The 18,568-nt window shown below is 43.6% G+C and overlaps 1 protein-coding gene and 1 long non-coding RNA gene across 9 annotated transcripts in view; one reads left to right on the top strand and one right to left on the bottom strand.

The window, feature by feature from the left end:
- The window catches only part of SH3TC2 (SH3 domain and tetratricopeptide repeats 2), a 65,048-nt gene that overhangs the window by 20,838 nt on the left and 25,642 nt on the right, over positions 1 to 18,568 (top strand). For all 8 annotated transcript variants that reach the window (XR_016236347.1, XR_016236348.1, XM_051843483.3 and 5 more), the window contains exons 3-8: positions 2,548 to 2,675; positions 5,645 to 5,750; positions 6,257 to 6,400; positions 7,762 to 7,981; positions 9,088 to 9,161; positions 11,222 to 11,417. Coding sequence is in view for 6 of the 8 variants with exons in the window: in XM_051843483.3 (XP_051699443.1) it covers positions 2,548 to 2,675; positions 5,645 to 5,750; positions 6,257 to 6,400; positions 7,762 to 7,981; positions 9,088 to 9,161; positions 11,222 to 11,417 (868 nt within the window). In the remaining 2 variants the exon portion in view is untranslated. The remainder of the gene's footprint in view (positions 1 to 2,547; positions 2,676 to 5,644; positions 5,751 to 6,256; positions 6,401 to 7,761; positions 7,982 to 9,087; positions 9,162 to 11,221; positions 11,418 to 18,568) is intronic.
- LOC149126108 (uncharacterized) lies at positions 146 to 3,838 on the bottom strand. Its single transcript, XR_016236349.1, has 3 exons — positions 3,707 to 3,838; positions 949 to 1,054; positions 146 to 279 (listed from the first exon to the last, which is right to left on the bottom strand). It is a non-coding gene; the product is annotated as an uncharacterized LOC149126108 (long non-coding RNA).

Raw genomic sequence — 18,568 nt, 5'->3', positions numbered from 1 at the left:
ATGCTGTTGTTTCAATCTGCCTCTCTGCCCGACAACTGGGGGCATCCCTGAAAAAAACCTCAATCACCATCTGTTGTTTCATAAGTGCAGTGGAGTCAGCGTTTTGCCTCATTAGTGCATGAAGGCCAATGAAGGAAGGGTATCCGTAGGTTAAACCAAACCAACTGCAGGCTGGACTTGTCCATCTTACAGTGTTGTCTGCCATGGTGCTATTTCCAGGAAGGTCACAGAGTGGGGAGACTCAGCTCTTGCTGGCAATCTCTCCCTGATGCAGAGCAACTGCAGAGAGAATCAGTCAGATACATTACCATGATTACAGACTGGCTCCTGGAAGTATTAAAATATGACAACATCCTCCACACTGAACTAGAGCAAATTTGATTTATGACTGCCTCTGGGCACTGTGAGGTCTCACTGTGAGCCCAGAAGCTCTGCTCTGAGAATCAGTCCTCCCTGGTTGAGACCTCAAAAGCAGTTTGCTTGTTTAAATCCAGGTCTCTGGATTTCTGCATCCATGGATTCATACACGTGGCCAGGAGATTGACACCAAAGGGGCTATCAGTCAGCAGGGGCTATTCTGAAATTCCAGAGTAGACTTGGGTTAGGATTTGGAAGGATGGGAGAAAAGGGGCATGGAATAAAGGACTCACAGAATCAGTTATTGTCAAGGTCAAAAGTCATATGAGAACACCTGTGGGCAGTAATTGCTGGAGTCCTAGGGAGTGGGGCAGGGAGAAGAGGCTATTGTTGGCTATTTATGTGTTTATTGAACATTTGATATGTGCCAGGCGCTCAGCAAAACAGGATTATATGCATAATCTCATTTAGTAAGCCATTTAAACCCCTGCAAGCCAGGTACCATCAAAGCCATTTTGCTAATGGGAAAAGTCAAGCATATAGAGCTGCCTAATTGTTCAAGGAGGCAGTTATTGAGGGGTAGAGCCATACCTTGAGCCTGAGTCTGTGGGACTCCTCCCTGGGTTTCACCTTCGTAGTGGGCCTCCACCTGGACTTTGTCGAGCACTGAAGCTATCAGTGGGCTGGACAGGAACTGCTGAAAGTGGAGGGGTTGGATGAGATTGGAACATAGACCAGGGAGAAAGTGATTCGAACCAACATCTATCTGAAGTTCACATCAAAGTCAGATAATTGCTGCATGTTGCCTAAGATCTGTAGACATAGCATTTTGAGGATTTCCAGGTTAAAAATAGGCCTTTTAAAGGTGGGAGTTCAGGGTTGCTGTAGACCCAGGTGAGCAGGATAGGGGCTGTACAAAGATCGTTTTCAAAGGTCTTGGTAAGTTGGAGTTAGGAAAGAGACCTCTGAGATGGTCCAGTTCAGTGCCTCCCCTGCTTATTGTGTTGAATGATTATTCTTGAGAGTGCCCATTGTCTGAAGAAGGCACACTGCAAAGTGCAATCTTTTTTTTTTATTTTTTATTTTTGACAGGCAGAATGGACAGTGAGAGAGAGAGAGACAGAGAGAAAGGTCCTCCTTTGCCGTTGGCTCACCCTCCAATGGCCGCCGCGGCTGGCGCACTGCGGCCGGCGCACCACACTGATCCGACGGCAGGAGCCAGGTGCTTATCCTGGTCTCCCATGGGGTGCAGGGCCCAAGTACTTGGGCCATCCTCCACTGCACTCCCGGGCCACAGCAGAGAGCTGGCCTGGAAGAGGGGCAACTGGGACAGAATCCGGCGCCCCAAGCCAGGACTAGAACCCGGTGTGCTGGCGCAGCAAGGCAGAGGATTAGCCTAGTGAGCTGCGGCGCCGGCCGAAAGTGCAATCTTAAGATGAACCTTCTCAGGGTGCTCTTTCCTGCACCTCTTTCAACCCAATTACATGTTTTTCATGGAACTTTTCTCTACTGGAAGTCATTGCATTTGTGAAATTAGTTATTTGCAAAGCAGAATACAAGCTCCATGGGAACAGGGACCATGCCTGTGTTGTTCTCAGCAGTATCCTCCATGCTTAGAACAACCCTGACTCCTAGGTTGCTCTCTACAAGTGTGTTTTGGATGAAGGTGCATTTCGAAGAAATTAGAATGAAGACCTTAATACATTAATCAATTACCCTGAGAAACATCAATAAAGGCAGTATCAGAAGGAGACAGGCTAGAGAAAAGGGTTGTGTGCATGTATAATGCATAAAATATTTTATGTTTATTACCTAATACAAGTCCATTTCCTTAGATATTGCTCAACGGTTTCACGGATCATCCACAGGAGCCCATATACACCTGGCTGGCTTGGTGTCAGCACCAACATGTGGTGCCAGACAGCCTAGGAATAAACCCTGTACAATGCAGAAACAGCCAACAGTATAGCATCAATTCCTGGGTTCCAGAGCCCTCCTGGGCTTCAGTATGGGGAGGACAATTTTAAGGTGTGCTCAGGGATTGTTAAGACCACTCTAGTCTGTAATTAATGAGGGCATCAATTTAGGCTTTACACAAACAGGTGGGAAAAACACTGGGGGTTAATCTAATGCTTTCTTCCCTTATATTGCATCTCCAGCTTGATCCTTCTCCCTCTGTTCTCTTTTAAGACCTGACTCTCTCCTTCTGTGTGAAGAGCCGCTCCAGGAGGTGCGTGAACGCACCACTGCAGGAAGCTGCACGCAGGCGGCTCTGGGCACTGGAGAATGAAGACCAGGAGGTGCGGACGCTGTTCAAGGTGAGTGTGAGTGCCAGCAGGTGAACTCAGCGGTGGAGCAAGTATCCCTCCATTGCAGGATCCCTAGCACCTCTATCCTTCCGCCTCATGGGCTGACTGAATGGGCAGTCAGGACACATTTTCTGGTTCACAGGAATGGGGAGGAACTTGGAATAGGGCAACTTGAAGTCACTGAGTCAGAGAAAACTTGGTTCAAGCCTGCTTCTATTAGTGGGTGACCTTCAAAAGTTAGTTACCTTCTGTAGATGGGAATCCTTGGAAGACCCACCTTATAACTATACTTTTTCCTAATGTGGTACATTTTAGTTTAATTAATTTTTTTACTTTGATATAATATACCTAACAAAATTTTCCATGTTAATTGTTTTTTAATGTGGAATGTACTTATGCATTAAGTACATACTCTAACTCTCAAATAAATAAATACAAATTTAAAAAATTTAAAATGATAGCTGAGGATATTTTAGTTTTTAATCTCTGAATTCAGGAACTTAGAGATATTAGCTGTGAATTTGTACAACTGATTTTCCTTTAATTTGAGTACCTTTGGTATGGTTGGCAGGGTTTTGATTGAGAGGGTTAGTCTTCCGGGCTGGGGCTTGAGCAGGACAAGCTCATGGCTGAAGCTGAAGCCTGAAGTTAGCTGTGCCTGAGAGCCAGTGAGCAATGTGCAGCTTATTTGCATGGTGCTTGACCTCTCTGTACCCAGACCCTTGGGATACAAAGTAGGAATAATGCCATTTTTCATTAAGTCCAAGATGCCATTGATTATAAAGTACACCAGTATTTTATGTCCCTTCAAGAGAGAAAGCAAAGGCTGCCAATTAAGTATAATTCTGTGTTCCTCATCTTCTATTTCAGAAATGGTTCAGTGCAAAAAAAGCACCTCTGAGAATGGATTAAATGTGATAATTGCACTTTGTTCACTGGGTTATTGGGGAAGTTAAATGAGGTACTGCTGATAAAGCAGTTGGTGGAGTGCCCGGTGTGTTACATTCCATATAAATCAATTTTTATCAAGCACCTCTTACCTGGTTATAGGATCTTCATCCTCTACGCATCTGGGGCCTTTTGGAGTCTGATATGGTGGAACCCAGTAGTCTGATTTTGGGGCTATGGGAACTTCCTTTGTGTTCTTCTGTCTTCTTCTCCTGAGTCCCCTAAGGCTCTCTCGTGATAGGGCTACATGAGTTGGTGGTCTTCATGGTGGAGCATGTTCTAGGGGAGGAGTCTTCTGACCATCACTGATGATCATCAGCTGTAGAGGCTTGGGCAAGCAACAGGGAAAGATTTTGGGGAAAACCAAGTCAAGGCAGTGATCTGAGTCTGTTTTCTCAGGCGTCTACAAACAAGAGGCTTACAGGCCTGCTCTTGTTCAGCTTGTGCTCACTTAAACAGGAACGAGCTTTCTGCAGAGTATTTGCATGCCTGCATTTTAGGACTGCAAATGTGCATATCCTTGCTTTCCCAGTTGCACTGCTTGGAATTACTTTTGTCAAAACAATCAAGGGGGGCTGGTGTTGTGGCACGGTGTTAAATTGTTACTTGCAATGCTTACATCCTATATTGGTTTTATGAGTCCCGGCTACAGTTTTGTGCTAATGCACGTAGGAAAGTGGCGGATGATTTCCCAAATACTTGGGACCCTGGCACCCATGTGGGAGAACTGGATGGACTTCCTGGCTTTGGGCTGGCCCAACCCCAGCCATTATGACCATTTGGGGAGTAAACGAATGAATAGAAGATCTCTTTGTCTCTGTCTCTGTCTCTGTCACTCCGCTTTTCAAATAAATAAATATATGTTTAAAAAATTGAACATGTTACAAAGATGTTTATCAAAGTACCATTTAGAATGCCAAAAATTGTGAAACGACTGAAATGTGAAGCCATAAGGAAATTATAGGAATTATGTTAATGTAACAGTGATATCTGTAACCATTAAAAATAGTGTGGAGTACTTAATGACATGGAAGATGTTTTACAAAAAAATGTTTAGCAACAAAAGAAGATTGCACAACAGTTTATATACTATGGTACTATTCAGCTACCTATATAAAGTTACAAGGAAACTCATGTGTAGATTAAAGGTGATCTCCAAGTGGAAAGGATTATGAATGATTTTTGTCTTATGTGTTTGAGTTTTCCTGCTTCCCAGATCCACAGAATTAATCCTTAGACATAGATTTTTAATCAAATTTGTTTCAAAGGTACCTTCTATGATTCATCCTCTACCTTCCCACAAACATTTTGTATAAAAAAGTTTTATTTATTTATTTGAAAGGCAGAATTACAGAGAGGCAGAGGCAGAGAGAGAGAGAGAGAGAGAGAAAGAGAAAGATCTCCTATCCACTGGTTCATTCTCCAAATGGCCACAATGGCCAGAATTCGGCTGATTCAAAGCCAGGATCCAGGAGCTTCTTCCAGGTCTCCCACATGGGTGCAAGGGCCCAAGCACTTGGGCCATCTTCTCCTGCTTTCCCAGGCCATAGGGAGAGAGCTGGATTGGAAGGGAGACAGCCAGGTGTTCAGCCAGTGCCCATGTGGGATGCCAGCACTGCAGGTGATGGCTTTACCCATTATGCCACAGCATCAGTCTTGCTTTTTTTTTTTTTTTTAAGCACAAACAGTAGCATCCTCTGCACATAGTTCTACATCCTGTTTTTTTTGTGCTGCTGCTGCTGTTCTAATAGACACTTGGCTGTGTCTATTTGGAGCCTATGTCAACACACAGCTTTTTTATATTATAATATACTTATAATATAATAGATAATATTTCACTGTATGGATGAACCATATTCCAGTGTAATTAATTTCCTATTGATAAATATTTATGTTCCTATTTTTTGTTTTTTGCCATATAAAAACAAATATTGCAATCAGGAGGCTCATACAAAGCATTTGGTCCATAGGTGAGCTTGTAAACAGGGCAATCTGTCATTCCGGGCTGACTCATTGCTCTCTTTATCCAGGACCTCTCTGCAAGGTTGGTCAGTATCCAGTCCCAAAGGGCCCAGTTCCTGATCACCTTCAAGACCATGGAAGAAATATGGAAGTTCTCCACATACCTGAATTTAGGTATGACCTAGAACAGGTTGAAGGCCTACTTCACAGTGCAGCCCTTTTGTAGTACTTGACATTTCAGAATTGGTCTGTCTTTGATAATTTAAAGAGAGAGAGAAATCCTTTAAGAGGATGGTTAACTTCTGAAATATCACTAACTGCCTGATGCTAAATCTACTGTAAATTTTCATTTTTGCACCAAAATGTCCTGTGAAGAAGTTTGCTTCTTTTTGTCCCAGGAGTGCTTTCTTTATTAGGTAACTAATCAATTGCTATTGACAAACAATTTGGTCCTTTACTAAATCCAAAGGACTGAGATAGATATAATGTTGATGCTTCTTTTTCTATTTATTTATTTATTTATTTTTACTAAATAAATTTTTATCTATAATCTTTAATAAATAAATCTCTTTCCCTTTGATCATGGTGATCATGCTCAGGGGGAGCTTGCCCATTCTCTTCATCGCTGAGCTAGTGACATAAGTCATTTTGTTTAGCAATCTTGTTGGCTTGACTTCCAGGCTACGTATCTACATGTCTGGAGCATCTCCTCTTTGACCACAAGTACTGGCTCAACTGCAGGTTGGTGGAGGATACAGAGATCCAAGTGTCTGTCGATGACAAACACCTGGAAACAATGTACCTGGGACTCCTGATACAGGAAGGTAAGTGTGGCGTAAAGGTGTGGATAGGACCTTATCCAGGTATTTATCAGAGTCTCTGAAATAAGTGGGATACAAAGGGAGGTGAAAATCACTCGAATATGAAAATATTCACAAATGAACCTGCCTGTTGTAAATATACCTTTCTCTTCTCCAAAAGTCTTTCTCAGCTCAGCACTGACATCATGTGACCTGCTTGGATCATTAGCCTCGCTGATTAATATTATAACTCCTTGGGGGTTTTAAAATTAACTAACAAATTAATTATTTTTTATTTGAAAGAAGGAGAGAGGTGTATTCCATGGGCTGATTTACTTCCAAAATCCTTGCAGCAGTTGGGAAGGAGCCAGGCAAAAGCCAGGAGCCGGGAACTCAATCTGGGTCTCCTACACGGGTGGCATGGATCCAACTGCTTACCACCTGATGCCTCCCGGGGTGTGCATTAGTGGGAAGCAGGAATCAAGCAGAGCCAGGACCCAAACCCAGGTGTTCTGATATGGGATGTAGGCGTTCCAACTGGCATCTTAACTATGGCACCAAGCATCCACTCCTTGCTTGGGGAGTTTTAGAAAGAGGCTGATGAAATCCCTGGAGGTGGGGACCTACGCATTGTTTCCCATGTGATTCTAGAGTGTATTCAAGACTGAAAAGTGCTTTTCTAAATGTGTGATATAATTTGTAAATAAAGTCAGAAGTTTTGCAAAACCTGAAATGTCCTAAAATTGAGTAGAGTGATGTTGCAGAACCCCTTAGAGCACCCTTTGATTTGTTTACCAGTGTGAATCTCATCCAGGTTACCATTGACCAGTGGATAATGGGGGTGGCAGAGTGTAGTGACACAACAAACACAGTGAAAGAGCCAGATTTGTGTGTAATATTTTTGCAAAAAGAATTCTCTTGATGATTGTATGATACAAAGCATATATAAGGAAAAGGACTTCACATTGTACTGCTATAAAACTTAGTTGGAATAATTCTATTCAACTAAATTACCTTAATTCATTTTTTGTGGTTCTAAGACTAAACCCAAGGTTGTAATTATAGCTAAGTCTTGTTAAATATAGATATATTTTTATATGTGTTTGTTTCATCTCCTTTACAAAGTAAAGTCTCAATCCAGACTCATTCTCACAGATTACTCAGAATTGTTGGTGTCTATTTTAAGTGAATTCCCTCCTAGTCCCATTCTTCCTGATAACAGTTTTTCTGACATCACAAGGGACTCTCGTGGTGCCTCTCCTTGGACTATCTCCTTTACTCCCAGGACAAAAAGTGCTTGGGCTTTTGCCTGATGGTGCATTGTGTGGTAATACCCTTTTACTTCCTGCTTCCCCTTGGAAAGACCTTTTTTTTGTTGTCTACAGGCCACTTCTTCTGCAGAGCCATGTGCTCTGTGGCTCAACCAGCTGAGAAGGAAGGGGAGTACTTGACACTTTGCAAGAATGAATTAATCTCCGTGAAGATAGCAGAAGGCGGGTCTGAGTGGGAAGGCGTGTCCCAGTGGGAAGGCGTGTCCTTGGTGACAGGTCAGCGAGGCCTGGTGCCTGTGGCAGCCCTGGAGCCCCTGCCTCTACCTTTCCACCAGTGAGTAGCCAGCAGCCTCCTGGGAGAGGGTCCTGGAGAGATAGGGGTCTGTATAGAACGGTGGACCTGGTTTCAAAGAAGGATTTCCATGGTGCTGGGGAGAAAACAAAATCTGGTTATCTTTATTATTATTAACAGTTAAGCAGGCCGGCGCCGCGGCTCACTGGGCTAATCCTCCGCCTTGCGGCGCCGGCACACCGGGTTCTAGTCCCAGTCGGGGCGCCGGATTCTGTCCTGGTTGCCCCTCTTCCAGGCCAGCTCTCTGCTGTGGCCAGGGAGTGCAGTGGAGGATGGCCCAGGTGCTTGGGCCCTGCACCCCATGGGAGACCAGGAAAAGCACCTGGATCCTGGCTCCTGCCATCGGATCAGCGCGGTGCGCCAGCCGCAGCGCGCCAGCCGCGGCGGCCATTGGAGGGTGAACCAACGGCAAAGGAAGACCTTTCTCTCTGTCTCTCTCTCTCACTGTCCACTCTGCCTGTCAAAAAAAAAAAAAAAAAAAAAAAAAAAAACAGTTAAGCTTTGCCCAATTTGATGGAACTGGGGACAAGTCTAAGTTTCAAATGGACCTCATATCTTGGAGGAAACAAACCCCATTGACTACAACACTGTGCTTCACAGTGTATGAGCTGGAGGTCACGTGTAGCAGTACCACCTGAGGATTGAACCGTAAGTCCGGGCCCTCTGACCCACCTCAGACTCTCCTTGGGTGTTCATTTTGAATAAGCCCCCTGGGGGATATTTTTCACACTAAAGTTTCAGAATGTCTGCTGTAAGATATTAAAAACTCAAACACATAGAGGAGCTGTAAACATTGCCCTAGGCTGTGGACCGTGTATGTAGCTTTGGTTGGGAATCTGGAGAATATAAAGGAATCATTTATTAGTTATTTAACTGACAAACTCATTGCAGAGCTGGAAAACATTCCAGATCTGCTGAACTTCTCTCTTTTTCACAGTGCCTGGTATAAGGCAAGTTCTCAATAAATGTTTGTCATCATTATAAGAAGAGGAAGAACCAAACCTATCATCATTGTTGTTATTCTAACGGATTCTTCATTGTTTCGAGCTTTTGAAATCTGTTTTACAAACCTCATTTTCCATTGGCAGATGGTTCCTAAAGAATTATCCAGGAAGCTGTGGCCTTTCCAGGAAGAGAGATTGGACAGGCTCCTATCAGATTGGTATGGCTGAATGGAAAACATAGTATTGTTAGAGAGATAATTATGTCCTGCCTCCTAATTTTATCTGCAGGCTTGGAGTCAATTGATGTGAATTCCTGTCTCACTTCTGCTACTGTCTGGATTTAGAGAAGCTGGTCACTGTCTACACATGCATATCCTTGCCTGTGAAATGAGAGGTCTCAATACAGGGCCGAGACACAGGTGCCTGCTGGGGCAGGCAAGGCACACAAATGTATGGAGGGATGGCATGGGAAACGTCAGGGAATGACAGGGACCACAGGAATTTAAGGATATATGAGTGAAAAGAAAAGCCTGGCACGGGCCAAATTAAACATTTTGTGAGCCAAGTATGACTTGCAGGCTGCCTGTTTTCAATCTCTGGTCAAAACGTTGTAATGTAACTCCATAGAGTTTTGTGAGACTAACTTTGAATTAATGAAGAGCAGGAATGCCTGGCATATGGTGGGTACTCAGTAAATATTTGTTGAATAAGTGATTAAATATGCACATATATAGACATATACACATTGTAAATAATTTCTACTTGTATGTGCATATGCACATATCTGTTTGTATGCATGCATCTACTGGATAATTAAGTTCATTTTGCTTTAGATATCTGGTTATTTCTGCCTTTCATCTTTATTGTTAGAGCTTCCCCAACCAACTCTCTGCCTCCTGCCCTGGCAGAAAGTGCAATTATTTAAGTCTAAATAACAACTGGAAAAAGAAATAGAAGGAATTAGTGTCAGTTTTCAACGACAAACAAGGTTTGTATCTGAGGCAGTGCAGTCTTGGAGCTGGAATCACGGGGTTTGATGTCTGCTCTGGGCTCAAATTCTGACTCCGAAACTGAAAACCAGCATGACCTCCACCAATTCACCTGCTTTCACTCTGCTGCAACTTCCTCAGTAGTGAAGTGATACAATAAAATCAATTTCAAGTGTTGTCTTGAGGACTAAACCGAATGACGTCTGTAAATCACAGGAATCATACAAAGCTCTCATCAACTCACAGCATTGAGACATCCTGATCTTGAAGACACAGGCATTGTAAAATGGACCAAGGTGTCAGAAAAAAATTAAGCCAGTAGCTTTAGCAGAGAAGTTAATGCAAATATGGAAACAGAAGTATACAAAAGCCCTGGTCTCAACTAGACCAGGGTTAGTGGAAGAAGGGATAACCAGAGGTTTTCTAGGCTTCAGTTGTAGGCCCAGTTTTTCCACAATCAGCTCCTCAGAAAATCACATATTCTCTCTAGGCCTCCACTTTCTCATGAAAAGAAAGGGCTCCTGGGAAGATCTGAGCAAATGGACTTGAATGGACATTATCTGTTGGCCAGTCCAACACTGGTAATACGTGTCATTACCGGACTCTTGAGTAGGCAACCTGTCAAACTGGGTACTTACTATTGTTAGGAGGGTCTTTTAGAACCCTGTGGGTCACAAACAATAAGCAGACTGACATTTGTTGAGGGTTGACTAGGGGCCAGGTATTGTGTACTTTATCTCAGTGACTATTCCTAATATTTATGCATGCGGACCCTTTTATTCACCCCTTTGTAAAGCTGGGGAGACCGAGGGTCATAGTGGCCAAAGGAACAGAAAGGACCATGGTTCTCACACCTGGGTTGCAGGTTTGTGCTAAACAAGACAAAGTGTTTATCATAACAACAGGGCAAAATCAGACAAACTAGGAAAATACAGAAAGTTTTCCATAAGCTTCATTTATTCCGATCTAAGCCATATGTAGTATTCTGAGAACATCTTTGAGAACATCTTTCTTATGTTTGTTAAAACATATTTTTCTCTTTTAAAATGATGGTGAAAATGCATTATGGTGTTTTTTTTTGCATGTCTTATACTGGCAAAATGAAAAGCCAGGTATACTGTGTCCTTCTTGCAAGTTTTTTTTTTTTTTTTTTTTAAATTGGGTGGTGGGAGTCTTTAGTGGTCCTTGAAATCCTAAAGTCGGGAACCCTTTCATCATGTGATGTTGGAGGACGAAGGCGCACTTAGCCGTTTGTGTCTTACTGAGCTGACCTGGTCCTATTTGCACAGGCAGAGGAAGATGTAAGGCCCTGAAGGATTATAAATGGGAAGCAAAGGATGAACTGAGTATCCAGCAGGGAGACAGCATCGAGATCATCGGCTTCATTATTCCCGGGCTGCAGTGGTTCATCGGGAAGTCCATGAGCTCAGGAGAAGTGGGCTTTGTGCCTACCAGGAACATAGATCCTGATTCTTACTCCTCCGTGTGAGTATGGCAGTGAGTATGTCCTGGAGCTGGGCTGCCTTCCCCAGTGCTCCATTCCTCTCTGAGCTGATCTGTAGATGCACTTCAGGGGTGCCCTGGTAACACAGAGCCGGAGCAGCACATTCTGACAACCAGGGCTGACACAGAGTGATAGGAAGAAGTGAGTGATCAGGAATGAGTCCACTGAGTCCATTTCGACACTGGGTCACTGGGATGCCTCAGTCCAGGAAGAGAAGCGCAACCCCCAGGCAAAGGGCCTGCTGTTTGGCACTGAGGGTGTGGTTTTGGTACTAGGATCCTGCCACTCACCCTATCCAACCAAGGAGCCCATCAGGAGATGGGCATGCACAGGGAGAAATAGATGACCAGTTTGGTCAGTGAGAATTTCCCTCCCATGTAGGTCTGGGAGGCAGGTCCCTGTGTAGGTCTCCTGTATAGATCTTCATAAATTCAACTTTGGAGGAGTGAAGTCAGTGTCGGCTAGGAGAGCAGAGTGCACCCTTTCCCCTTGTCTGCCTTGAGTCCAGAAGGATTGGCTCTGAGGAGCAGACTCACCTTCCTGAGCAATCAGCAACTCAGGGCAGCCTAATCCACCCTCCCTGCTTGGAGGGCTGAGATTGGCAGTATTGCCCACTCTCTCTGGGTGGGCTTTCTGCACAGGGATGTACAGAGAGCCTGGGCCCAGGAGAAATAGAGTTGGCTCTTGACACTGAGGCACCATAGCACGCTACACCAAGAAAATTTGGTCCAAGCAGTGTCTAGAATCTGAGTACTCAGACTGGAATTCCCTCTCTCAAGGGAGAAAGCCAGCAAGAAGAGTGTAGAAAGGATAGAAGCTCCTGCTATGCCCAGGCTTTTGTGGGGCTAAGAGCAAAGAGGACATTTTTTTTCTGTGCAGAAATGTGGAACCCAAATAACTCTAAATAAGGTAGCCTACCCACTGAGCTCCTGGAGAAATGTGACAAGCTGTGGTCACTGCTAAGGAGGAAAAGGACATCAGGAGAACTTTCATGAGAAAGGCGACGTTGAGTTGAACTTTGCACGATGTAAAATAGTTTAACAGATGTACATGGGGAGCAGAGGTGGCAGGTAGGAAACCATGGTGATGCTTGAGGAATGGCTCATGCTCATTAGGAGATAAATTATCAGGAAGGAGTTGGTACATCAAAGGCTCAGTGGGGTAATGATAGAGAAGTCAGGGGTGCCCATGCAGGGCCCGCCCTTCACCTGGCAGGGAACGAGGAGCCCCTGAATGTCTCTGAGCAAGGCTCTGATATCTTGGACCTGTTCTCTAGGAGGCTAAGCCTGGCTCTGGGTGAGGAGTGCATCAGCAAGGGAGCCTGGGGGCAGGAGAGCAGGAGACCAGTGAGAAGGCTGAGACTGGCGCCTGGGAGAGGCACGGGAATGGAGAGGAAAGGCCGCTGCTGAGGACCAACCTACAGGAAGCCAGAGGTTCTGGGAACTTTGCAAATGTGGACACCTGTGTTCTACTCTCAGAGGCTCACATCCACCTGGCCAGGGTGGGGCATGGCAGTGACATTTAGAGAAGGGCCACAGGTGGGGCTGGTGGGCAGCCAAGGTGACGACTTAGCTCTAAACCACCTCTCCTATTACTGCAGGGACCAGGGAGATTTCAGAAAGGAAGGGGCTGAACGCAGGCCTTGGGTCTAGAATTCCAGAATACTGACACTCAATTCAGTGGGCTCTGCAGCTGAGGTCCTGGGGAAAGGGAGAAAGAATAAAGGGAGTAGAAGACAGGTTTGATGTGGAAGCGCCTTAGAGCAGAGGAAAGAATGTGGCCAAGGAGACAGAGGAGGTTACAGAGAGGAAGGCCCAGCTGTGGGGAGGAAGTGGGGGAAGTCTGATGCTGCATGCTGTCCTCAGGAAAGGCAGGACCCACTGAGAAAAGGTTTTGGGGGTGTCCCTTGGGAAGCCTTTGGGCAGTAGAGTGGCTTAGTCTTTTGCAAAGTTCAGGAGTCAGAGTCAGACCATAACCTGTGTCTTCATCAGCTTACCAGCTCTGTAACTTTGGACATGTTAATTTCTCTCTCTCTCTCTTTCTCTCTCTCTCTCTCTCAGTTTTCTCATCTGTGAAATGTGTATAATATTAGTACTTGCCTAATTGGCTTGCTCTGAGTTAAAATGAGCACATAAACCACTTAACAGTGTTATATGAGTGTGTGTGTGTGTGTGTGTGCATGCTTCATTACTCATTAGCTCTTATTGTTGTTGTTGTTCTTGTCATTGTAGTGGTAGAAATCTTAGAGAGGCAGTTTTAATTGAACATTGGAGACGGTTGCCAGATTCCATAAATCATACTTGGACTTCTGCATCTTACACCTTGCTTCAAATAACAATAGCTCAGTATGACTAAACTAGTTTAGTCATTACATTTTACCTGGCTTATTTGTAAGGGACGCTTTCTCACTGAGGAACATCCTCGTGTCCCATGAGGTGGCAGTACGACTTTCTCCTTATTTCCAAAGTGCTGTCCATTGTCCTCACCTGGTTCCCTGTGGGACCCAATGCTCCAGAGACTACACATTCAGTAGGGAAGGGGAAAGTGAGCCAGGAACCAGGAAGGGGTGGAAGAAGGAGCAGAGGGAGCTGGGAACTTATACAGCCACCAACACCTTCCCTAGACCACAGACATCCATGGACCACGGCCACTGAGGGATGGAAGTTGGGCTCAGAGCAGTGGCAGCCAGAAGAGCTTGACCGGCAGCAGCAGTGAGTGGAAGTCCGTGCGCTGGGCTGACTTTGGCCGCTGGGTGTCACTCTCAGGCTGAGTTTGTTTAGTATCAGGTTCCAGAAGGCAGTCTCAGTGTTTGGCTGAAGTCTCCATTCCCTCCTGGAGGTGCTCTCCCTGGGCTGTTCTGGTACTTGTATTACTTGCTGAGGAGTTTGTGTCTGTGTGTACCTAACTGACAGCATAACGGTACAGTTTCTCCAGAAGCTATTTCTAAGTCAGTTTGCCTGTGCCTCTCGCATAAGAGAAAAAGAACCTGCTCATGCACAGAAGCAAATTTGTGGGTTTCCCTTCTTTTTCTTTTTTTCTTGGCTCAGATTTTGACACCAGCTACCTTGTTTCACAACAAACTGGTTTTTAAAATTCGTGACAGGTTTTAAAAATGTAAAATTTTGATATTCTGTCCAAGCATAGTATTTGGGTTTTACTAGAGTGACTCTGTAGATTTCAGAGCTTTTGAAACTGAAAGACAGACTACCACACCCTTCCTTGTTTTGGTTGCTTTTTACAAAACTTCTGTGCTTTTAGAAAACACTTGATTTGAGTGTTTGAAAATGCTGTATATGTTTTAAAGAAACAGGAATTTTAGATACAACTGAAGATACCTTTTTTTTTTTTTATTATTACAGGCAGAGTGGACAGTGAGAGAGAGACAGAGAAAGGTCTTCCTTTGCCGTTGGTTCACCCTCCAGTGGCCGCCGCAGCCGGCACACTGCAGCCAGCGCACCGTGCTGATCTGAAGCCAGGAGCCAGGTGCTTTTTCCTGGTCTCCCATGCGGGTGCAGGGCCCAAGCACTTGGGCCATCCTCCACTGCACTCCCGGGCCATAGCAGAGAGCTGGCCTGGAATAGGGGCAACTGGGACAGAATCCGGAGCCCCGACCGGGACTAGAACCCGGTGTGCTGGTTCCACTAGGCAGAGCATTAGCCTATTGAGCCATGGCGCCGGCCTGAAGATACCTTTTAGCCCCTCTCTGCTTTTATCTTCCAATTCCCAGCCCAGAGGCAACAGCTATATGAAGTTGATGTGAATCTTTCCCATCCATATTATGAGACATTTTAAAAATAGGCATTTGTTAACAAAGAAAAGCACTATGGTTTTACATATTTAAAATTTTACATAAATTTTTTCTACAATTGGCTCTTTTCAGTTAATATTGTAAATGTAGTATTTATTAAGCCGGCGCCGTGGCTCAATAGGCTAATCCTCCACCTTGCGGCGCCGGCACACCGGGTTCTAGTCCCGGTAGGGGCGCCGGATTCTGTCCCGGTTGCCCCTCTTCCAGGCCAGCCCTCTGCTGTGGCCAGGGAGTGCAGTGGAGGATGGCCCAGGTGCTTGGGCCCTGCACCCCATGGGAGACCAGGAAAAGCACCTGGATCCTGGCTCCTGCCATCGGATCAGCGCGGTGCGCCGGCTGCAGCGGCGGCCATTGGAGGGTGATCCAACAGCAAAGGAAGACCTTTCTCTCTGTCTCTCTCTCTCTCACTGTCCACTCTGCCTGTCAAAAAAAAAAAAAAAAAAAAAAAAAAAAAAAGTAAATGTAGTATTTATTAATATTGTAATAGATACTGCTTTTAATAAAGAATTACTTAAAGGTTTATATGCTGAGATGCCCGAATTAAAAAAATCTGAATGACAGATTACCACACTCAAAACCAGAAAAAAAAGAACATAGAAGAAAATCCAGTATTTTATAATATGCAGTTTTATAAAGTATATCTTTTCTTATATTCTTATATTTTTGTTATTGTTTGTGTCTTCTTTATAATTCTATTTTTTGTGATAATCACTTTTGCTATCAGTCTTATGGCCATTTCTTTACAAATATGCAATTTTTTCCCTACTTTTTAAAGACAGTTTTCTCCTTGTCATTGATAATTTACAATTGTACCATGATATCTCTAGTAAAAAATTGTTTACTTCCTTTTTCATTCCATATTTCATATCCAGCATGTCTTTTAGTAATCATTTCAGTGGAAATATGTAATTTGTAAATACCCTAGGACCTCAATGTTTGTTCTTCTTAAACATCCTTAAAATCTGCTTTTGAATGATAATTTAGCTAGGTATAAAATTACATCTTCAACTGTGCAAATTGATTTTTTTTAAAGATTTATTTATTTATTTGAAAGGCATTTTTATAGAAAGAGGGAGAGAAAGAGAACTTATGTTGCTGGTTCACTCCCCAAATGGCCACAACAGCTGGGGCTGGATCAAGCTGAAGCCAGGATCCAAGAGCTTCTTCCAGGTCTCCTATGTGGGTGCAGAGGCCCAAGGTCTTGGGCTGTCCTCTGCTTTCCCAAGCACTTTAGCAGAGAGCTGGATAGGAATTGGAGTAGCCAGGATTCGAGCAAGTGACCATATGGGATTCCAGCATTGTAGATGGCGGCTTAGCCCACTGAGCAACAGCACTGACTCCAGGCAAATGGATTTTGTCAAGGTGTCTTTTTTATTAGTGTTTTCAAACAGCCAGATTTTCTTTTGTTGACCTTTGTTGGTTTTTGTTTTCTATTTCACTAATTTCAGTGTTTGCCTTTATTATTATATTTTATTTTATTTTATTTATTTTTATTACAGGCAGATTTAGACAGTGAGAGACAGAGAGAAAGGTTTTCCTATCTGTTGGTTCATCCCTCAAGTGGCCACTATGGCTGGTGCACTGTGGCTGGCGCACTGCGTTGATCTGAAGCCAGGAGCCAGGTGCTTCCTCCTGGTCTCCCATGCGGGTACAGGGCGCAAGCACTTGGGCCATCCTCCACTGCCTTCCTGGGCCACAGCAGAGAGCTGGCCTGGAAGAGGAGCAACTGGGACAGAATCTGGCACCCCAACCGGGATTAGAACCCTGGGTGCTGGTGCCACAGCGGAGGATTAGCCAAGTGAGACACAGCACCGGCCTTGTTTTTATTTTATTAATATATGCTCCTTTACCTCATGAAATTGAACAATTAGGTAATAGTTAACTGGACCCAAAATGAAAGACCAGGAGAAACAGGCAAGTTGAAAAGAACTATACTATTAACCAATGGAAATCATGTTAAAATTTGTTTTTATTTATTTTGCTCAGGATTTGGTGTGCTTCTTCAGTCTGAAGACTCATGTCTTTCTTCAATTCTGGAAAATTCTCAGTCATTCTTCCTTTGAATATTGCCTCTCTCTCTCATTCTTTTTTAAGTCTGTCTTCTGGAATTCCTATTGGAGGTATGTTGGACTCATTCTATCCTCAGTCTTAATCTTGTATGTTTTTCATCTTTTTGTCATTCTAGGCAATATTCTCTCCCCTACTATGACTAAACCAACTATTGAACCCATTCATATAGTTCTTTAATTTTCCTGGCTTTGTTTTCCACTTCTAGACTATTTATTTTTCTATTTTTCATATAGGATTTTTTTTTTGCCTCACAATGTTCCAACTTTTCATTGCAGTTTCCATTTATTATTTTTATTTCATTATTTTTCAGTATGCTTGTTATAAATTTTTCTTCAGATTATTATTATATTATTTTAATTTTCTAAGTGTTAATTATATTATTAAATTTTAGTACATCTACTGGTTTTTTTATGAGCTGTTCATTTTCTTGTGTGGTTATTTTTGGCATGTGAACTAATGTTTTTTTTTAAAAAAAGAGATATGTTGCGTGGATCTTGGACAGAGGAAAATGCTCTGCAGAGTAGATTTTGCATTTGCTTATCCTGAATCTTAGGAACTCATAGTGATCCAGGACTGGTTTTCTAGTATCATAGTCTCAGTATGGTACCTACAGTTCAGTATAAAATCAGTTCCCACACCTCCTAATAGCATAAATTTAGTGTCTGATTTTTAACCCAAGGACTCAGGCATATTAAAAGTAGGTCCTTGGCAGGTATTATGTTTTCCTCTATATGAAAGTTGCGGCCCTTCCAGACTCCTGTCTTTATGTAGGAAGCTTGATTCCATTTTCCTGCTTCATAGGTACAGGATCCTATCTCTTGACCATGGGAAGAGGGCATTTTAAGGTCAACCCCTGTCCGAGGTCTGAAGTGCCAGCCAAAATCTGACTGAACCCCGTAAGATCCGTGAACTGCCTGCTCTCACCTAAAAAGATTTAAATTTTTCCTTTTTTTTTTTTTGCTCCTAGTGATTTCCCTTTCTTTCTTCAAAATTAAGGAATGTATTAAAATGTTCACTTTTATTACATTTTATGCAGGATTTGTTTATGTGGATGGTGGAGAATAGCCCCTTTAGAGCACTTCAGCCTGCCATATTGCCAGAATTATCCTAACCCAGCTTCCATGTTTGACATTCCCTAGTGCAGTTTGCCAAATTTCTTGGATTCTCTCTACATACCTGGAATACAGGGCATTTGGAGATCAACTGTGAGGCAATGGACACAGAGATGGAGGACTTCATTTTCATTCTTTACTA

The sequence above is a fragment of the Oryctolagus cuniculus genome, chromosome 6, assembly GCF_051225735.1.
Source record: "Oryctolagus cuniculus isolate XC-2025 breed Fujian yellow rabbit chromosome 6, ASM5122573v1, whole genome shotgun sequence".
Lineage (NCBI taxonomy): Eukaryota > Metazoa > Chordata > Mammalia > Lagomorpha > Leporidae > Oryctolagus > Oryctolagus cuniculus.
The sequence above is the reverse complement of the archived record's forward strand: the minus strand, read 5'-3'. Positions and strand labels throughout refer to the sequence as shown.